The sequence below is a fragment of the Gavialis gangeticus genome, unplaced genomic scaffold, assembly GCF_001723915.1.
Source record: "Gavialis gangeticus isolate Ggan-Ray unplaced genomic scaffold, GavGan_comp1, whole genome shotgun sequence".
Lineage (NCBI taxonomy): Eukaryota > Metazoa > Chordata > Crocodylia > Gavialidae > Gavialis > Gavialis gangeticus.
Genome location: NW_017729003.1, coordinates 8,377,330 through 8,383,017, shown reverse-complemented (window position 1 = coordinate 8,383,017; position 5,688 = coordinate 8,377,330). Strand labels below are relative to the sequence as shown.

Genomic DNA, 5,688 nt, shown 5'->3' with positions numbered 1-5,688 from the left:
TGCTTACCTCTCCTCTTTGCAGGAACAGGTTTCTTTTGTGCTTTGAGGATTGTGTCCTTGAGCAACAATTACTCTTCATGCACCCCATTTGCCTTCCCTTCGTGGTCCCACATTGCCTCCCCTACTAATGCTCTGAGCCTGTTGAAGTCAGCATTTTTGAAGTCCAGGACTTCAATCCTGCTGGTTGATCTGTCAGCTTTGCGGTGGATGGTGAACCTGATAATTTCATGGTTGCTGTCGCCCAGGTTACCCTCAGTGTTCAAGCCACACACCAGATCACCTCCCTCGGTCAAGACCAAGTCTAGGAGAGCGTTACTTCTGGTTGGCCCTTGCGCTTCTAGGATCAGGAATTGCGCCTCGATCACAGTCAGGAAACTGAGTGAACAATCTGACTTAGCCAAGTGTTCCTCCCAGTTTGTGCAGGCAGTTGAAGTCACCCATGACAACCAAGTCCCTTGCATGTGCGGCCTCTGTCAGTTTGAGAGAACTCCAGATCCAGCTCCTCCGCTTGGTTTGGTGGCCTGTAGTAAATGTCTACAGTTAGGTTTCTCTCACCTTGTGCTGCTGCCCCTCCCCCCTGCCTAGTAACTTGACCCAGAGGGTTTCAAGATCCAGGCCTCCATAGTAAGGGAGTCAGGAAGGGGCAGGTGCTGTCCAGCCAGGACAATGAATGCAACCCTGGGGTAGAGCTGCAGGTGGCTTGTTTGGGGGGTGGGCAGAGGGGGTGCAGGAGGGAGGAATGGGGGGAGACCTGGGGAGCATGTGCCCCCTGGATTTGTGTGGGGTGAGGGTGGGCTGCTTGCTGTGGGCTTGGCCAGAGAGTGCTGGCCTCTTCCCAGTGGTGGAGCTGGGCCAGGGCTGTGCTCAGGGCAGGCGGCAGTGGCGCTAGGGGGGGTGGCTACAGGGTATGTTTTATAGCCAACTCTCCCAGTGCCACTGCTATGCACCCCATCCCTGCCCGCCCCAAGCGCAGCCCCACCAGGAAGAGGCAAGCGTAGCCTCTGGCCCTGTGCCTGCTGTGGACAGTCTGTCCTCGCCCCACACATACATCTAAGGGGGCACATACCTGCCTTGTTTCCCCTGGGGTTGTACGCAACAGCAGGGAGCTAGGCCTATGTCCCCATTTGCCCATGGCTCTGTCTCGCTCTCAAGGTTGCATGCCCGGCCAAGGCAGTGAAGTGTCTGCCCCTGCCCCACTCCCTTCATCACTGTGGGGGCCTTGATTTGCCCCTCCACCCTGCTTCCCAAAATGCTCCTTCCCTCCCCACCACAGACTTGCTGGCAGGAGGCTGCTCTCTATGCTGCCAGGCTGCATTCCTGTAAATTGGCTGTCGGATTAGTATCGGCTGATATGGTTGGTTAATAATCGGCCTTTGGTATTGGCCAAGAAAATCTTTATTGGCTCATCCCTAAAATTATTCACTTTTTTTTGTAGCATAGTATTATAAACATTAAGAATCAGTATGTTCATATATACTGTGCAGATGCACATTTGTATTCATTCTGGCTTTTAGTTGTTTTTTTGTTTTTTAAAGTACAAAAGATTAAATTTTCTGTTTGCTGACCAAAATCACTCCTCCCTACTGGCAGGTTCTTCTTGTCATCAGGTATTTGATGGCTTTCATAGTGTCTGAGCTGAAAATTCTCAATGGAGTTTTGATTTTATGGGAGTGTTCCTGAATGTGATGCAAGGTTTTTGTGCTGTTAGTGATGCTATAGCCATGATGGTCTAGGAATTGAGGCAAAAGCTTTTTAGGGGTGATATCTTTAATTGGGCCAACTACATGGATGGAATAAAGCTCAACAAGCTTAAGATGAAGAATGCCTTGCATTCTAAAGCTTGTTTAACTTTATTCCAACCATGCAATTGGCCCAATTAAAGATATCACCCCTAAAAAGCCCTTGCCTCATGCAAGTTTATTTGAGTTAATAGCTTAATTCCTAGATGCTACTGTTGATTTGAGGGGTGTTTTCAGAATGCATCTTTCTTTAATGGTGACTCTCAGAAAGACTTAAGCTGGTGTTATGTGAGAGCTCCTTATTTCCCCATCCCAAGACAGAGTTGAATTTTTGTTCAGCTTTGTTTTGCCATATTGCCTTGACTTGCCAAGAGAAGTGTCCCTGGGGCTATATCTACAGTGTTTGTTGTGTTCCCCATTGGCTTAAGTAGAAGATAATGACTACCTGGGAATTAGTCAAACAGCCAGGGGAAAATGTGAGTTATAGCTTGGTCCTTATTTGATTGGCTGAGCTGAACCTGGGGAAAGCAGCTGCATTTGTGAGGTGGTCCTTTTATTTTGAAGTTGAAAAAATTCAGCAGGTACACAGAGTATCCTTTAACTTCTTCTACAGTCTTTTGAAACTAATGCAGTACTGCCTTTGACCTTCAGCTGCTTTGTTTGTTTGTTTTTCCACTTCTCTTGTACTCTAAAGAGGAAGGCAGGGGTCTTTAATTTGTCTCTGTGTTTGTCAGAAGCAGATTTTCTCTGAGACCTATTTTAAAGGAGACCTACCATAGACCTAGTTCTGTTGGGAACTCAGACATGGTGGTCCACGAATTTATAGGAATGGGAGTTGGCCACCTCCCAAACGATACATTTTCTGCAGCCTAGCCACTCCTGAATATATTTGCCTGCACCATATTTTTTTTCCTGTCCTTCATATTGTTAGGAGGCTGTTGGGGATGTTGACCTTGGGTAAGGGTTCTGCTAAGTTAAAATAGAATCCCCTTTTTCTCCAAAAACTTCTTGCTGTCTCCTAGCTCTTTACTCTCTGCTGTGAAAATAGATTATAATATTTTGGCAGTTCTTGATATGAAGCTTAAAGCTGGAAAACTTGTTCTATATGAACAGATTTTAGTTTAAAAAAACTCCCCTTTATGGTATACAATGCTGCAACAATTAAAATAAAGTGCAAAAATAAGTTATGAATGTTTGTAATCTTTGGATGGAGAGTCCATCTGATATTTAATTGCTGGACACTTGCAAGGTATTAAATATATTCTTCTATGCTTTGTTTATAAAAACAGATGAACAAGGTTCTTTTCCTTTACCGTTATACCGGGGCTGGCAATTATTTTGGGTAGAGGGCTGCTTACTGAGTTTTGGCTAACCATCAAAGGCAACATGACAGGCAGCCCAGGGCAGATTAATGTTAATTTTCTAAATATTTTAGGGGCCCCACAGACCAGATAGAATGGCCTGACGGGCTGCATCCAGCCCCTGGGCTGCATTTTGCCCACCCCTGCGTTATACCTTAAGAAAGTCAAATTTATAATGAAAGGCTGTAGTAATTATTGTGGTACTATAAACATTGTCACTTAAACCTACAGGTTGGCATTTTGTGAGCTAGCATGAGTTAACTAATTAATGTCATAATATTTACTCTCAGGGGAAATTAACTTAAGTACATTTATCGTACTTTCTATGAGAGATGTCACTTACAAGGCTGTAGGACATGAGGTGGGGAAAATCTGTTTGTATCGTCTTGGTATCGCCCCTACTAAAAGCTCGGCTCCAAGTCAATGGATTACCTGCAAAAAGTACCAAGAATTAGCAGATGTGTATTTAAATTCATGTGGTAGGCATGTCCTACCTCCCTCTATATTAGTATGTGCTTTCCATCTCTTCTAAACCATGATAAATATGCAAGGTTGCAATGCCTGGTCTGAGACTATTTTAAAAAAATCAAAACAATCAAATGTGAACACTCCAAATCCATGGAAAGAACCTTCCAAGAACAGATCCAATGTATAGATTGGTAGAGGCAGCTTTGACCCCTATATGTACTAGCGGTTTATCAAAGGTTAGGACTGGTCTCTTCCTTGAAAGAAGTCTGGCTGAGCACAATGTGGGGGAGGGGCTGGTTTTAGAAATAGTGGGCGTTACACAAAAAGAACTCTATGGCAGGAGTCTTTCAAGTGGAAAAGAGAAGACAAAAGTTTGAAAGGACCAAAAGCTGGTTAGTCAGGAAAAATCATACAAAGCAAGAGGAGAAGAATGTGAAAATTTAAAGATCACTTTTGGACATTAAAGTGAGGAAGGAAAGACTTCATGTTTAGTCTTTCAGAAACTTGGCATTTTAGTCTGGGTAAGACAAGTGGAATTCTCTTTTTACAGGTTGAAGGCAGGGCAGTGCAACATCATAGAAGTTCAGAGGCATATGTTTTCATAGGTGACAGCCTACTTTGGTTAAAGGTTGAGCGATGCACATTTGGGCTACTGATGATCAATATTTCATTTATTGATATGGTATCGGGATTTTAATTGTGCTTTCTTGCAACCCTGCCTCCCCCCCCCCTTTTTAACAGTATGGACTGTCAGGCTTACTGCCTAGGATCACTTTGGTAAAATGATCTGTTTATCTGTTGAAGAGTAACTTCATGAGCAAACTTTTTATGAGAATTGCCTTCTGCACAGCTGATGCTATCTGAAGAGCTTTTAAGTGCTTTCATTGTAAAGACTGTCTTTTTTAAAGAACTATTCTACAACTCAGACTGGAGCTGGGGTTGCCTGCTATCTTTTAATAGCTAATTGATGCAGTGTGCAATTAGCAAAATTGCTCATGCAGACATCACCGATGCACAAAAGCTAAATGAAAGGACCATGTAGGGAGAAGCCCTGTTAAATAGGAAGGGATGCACTAAGTGGCTGAAGTCAGAAGATGGGTATTGAAGACTGGAAAATGTACTGAAAAGTAGCTGACGTCCTAAGCACTGATACACTTGTTTAATAGAAGTGCAGTTAATAAACAACAGAAGTATATTTAATAAAACATAAAAGGTTTTGACACTTTTTTCCTTTCTCCTTCTCTAGTTGAATGGATTGCTGCAGTCTCTCTAGCTGCTGGAGCAGCTGCTGTTGGATACCTTGCTTACAAGAAATTTCTCTCTAAAGACAAATGCTGCAAGGCAATGGTAAATCTCCATATCCAGAAAGATAACCCCAAAGTTGTCCATGCATTTGACATGGAAGACCTGGGAGAGAAAGCTGTCTACTGTCGTTGTTGGAGATCTAAGAAGGTGAGAGAAGAAAAGTATATGTTTTAAATCTGCCAATTTTGCAAGTGTCCTCGTAATAAATCTTGGTTATATTTTGCATTTAAAAAGACTTCTATAACCTGGAAAACATAACTGTTGCATTGTACTTGTTTGTTTCATAATCCATACTACTGTGGAATATAGTCTACATGAAGTTGTGACGTGACATAGATTCATAGAAAGGTAGGGCTGGAAGGGATGTGGGAAGACTTGCTAATAATTTATAAAAAGAATGAAGTTTATGGGTTTTACAGAGTACTTTAAATGATCCCTATCATAGCTCGTAGAACAATTGTTATGCCAGTAGCACAAGAATCCCACACTCACTTGTTCTTTGACATTAGAGATACCGTCAAAGAAAGTCTCATTGTGCAGAAAAGTCTGTAGTCCAAATTATCTTTTGAATTGTGAGTTGTTGCTTTTAGCATTTGAAATAGGAACAAGCTCAAAGTTGCTATGTTCGCTGATGTAGAATTGTGCATGTACCACCCTAATGACCTTCACTCTCTATCAAAATTGTTATGTAGCTGTTCTTGCCTTGCACAGCAACCTTCCACACTACTACTGAATGAAAGTATGGATCTCTTCCAGTGATACCTGAAATGATCTAAAACATCTCCTTTTTTTTTTTTTTTTTTTTTTTTTTTTTT

The 5,688-nt window shown here is 42.5% G+C and overlaps 1 protein-coding gene across 2 annotated transcripts in view; it reads left to right on the top strand.

Moving 5' to 3' along the window:
• The window catches only part of CISD1 (CDGSH iron sulfur domain 1), a 31,036-nt gene that overhangs the window by 13,136 nt on the left and 12,212 nt on the right, over positions 1–5,688 (top strand). For both annotated transcript variants that reach the window (XM_019507774.1, XM_019507775.1), the window contains exon 2: positions 4,815–5,020. In XM_019507774.1, coding sequence (XP_019363319.1) covers positions 4,815–5,020 — 206 coding nt within the window. The remainder of the gene's footprint in view (positions 1–4,814; positions 5,021–5,688) is intronic.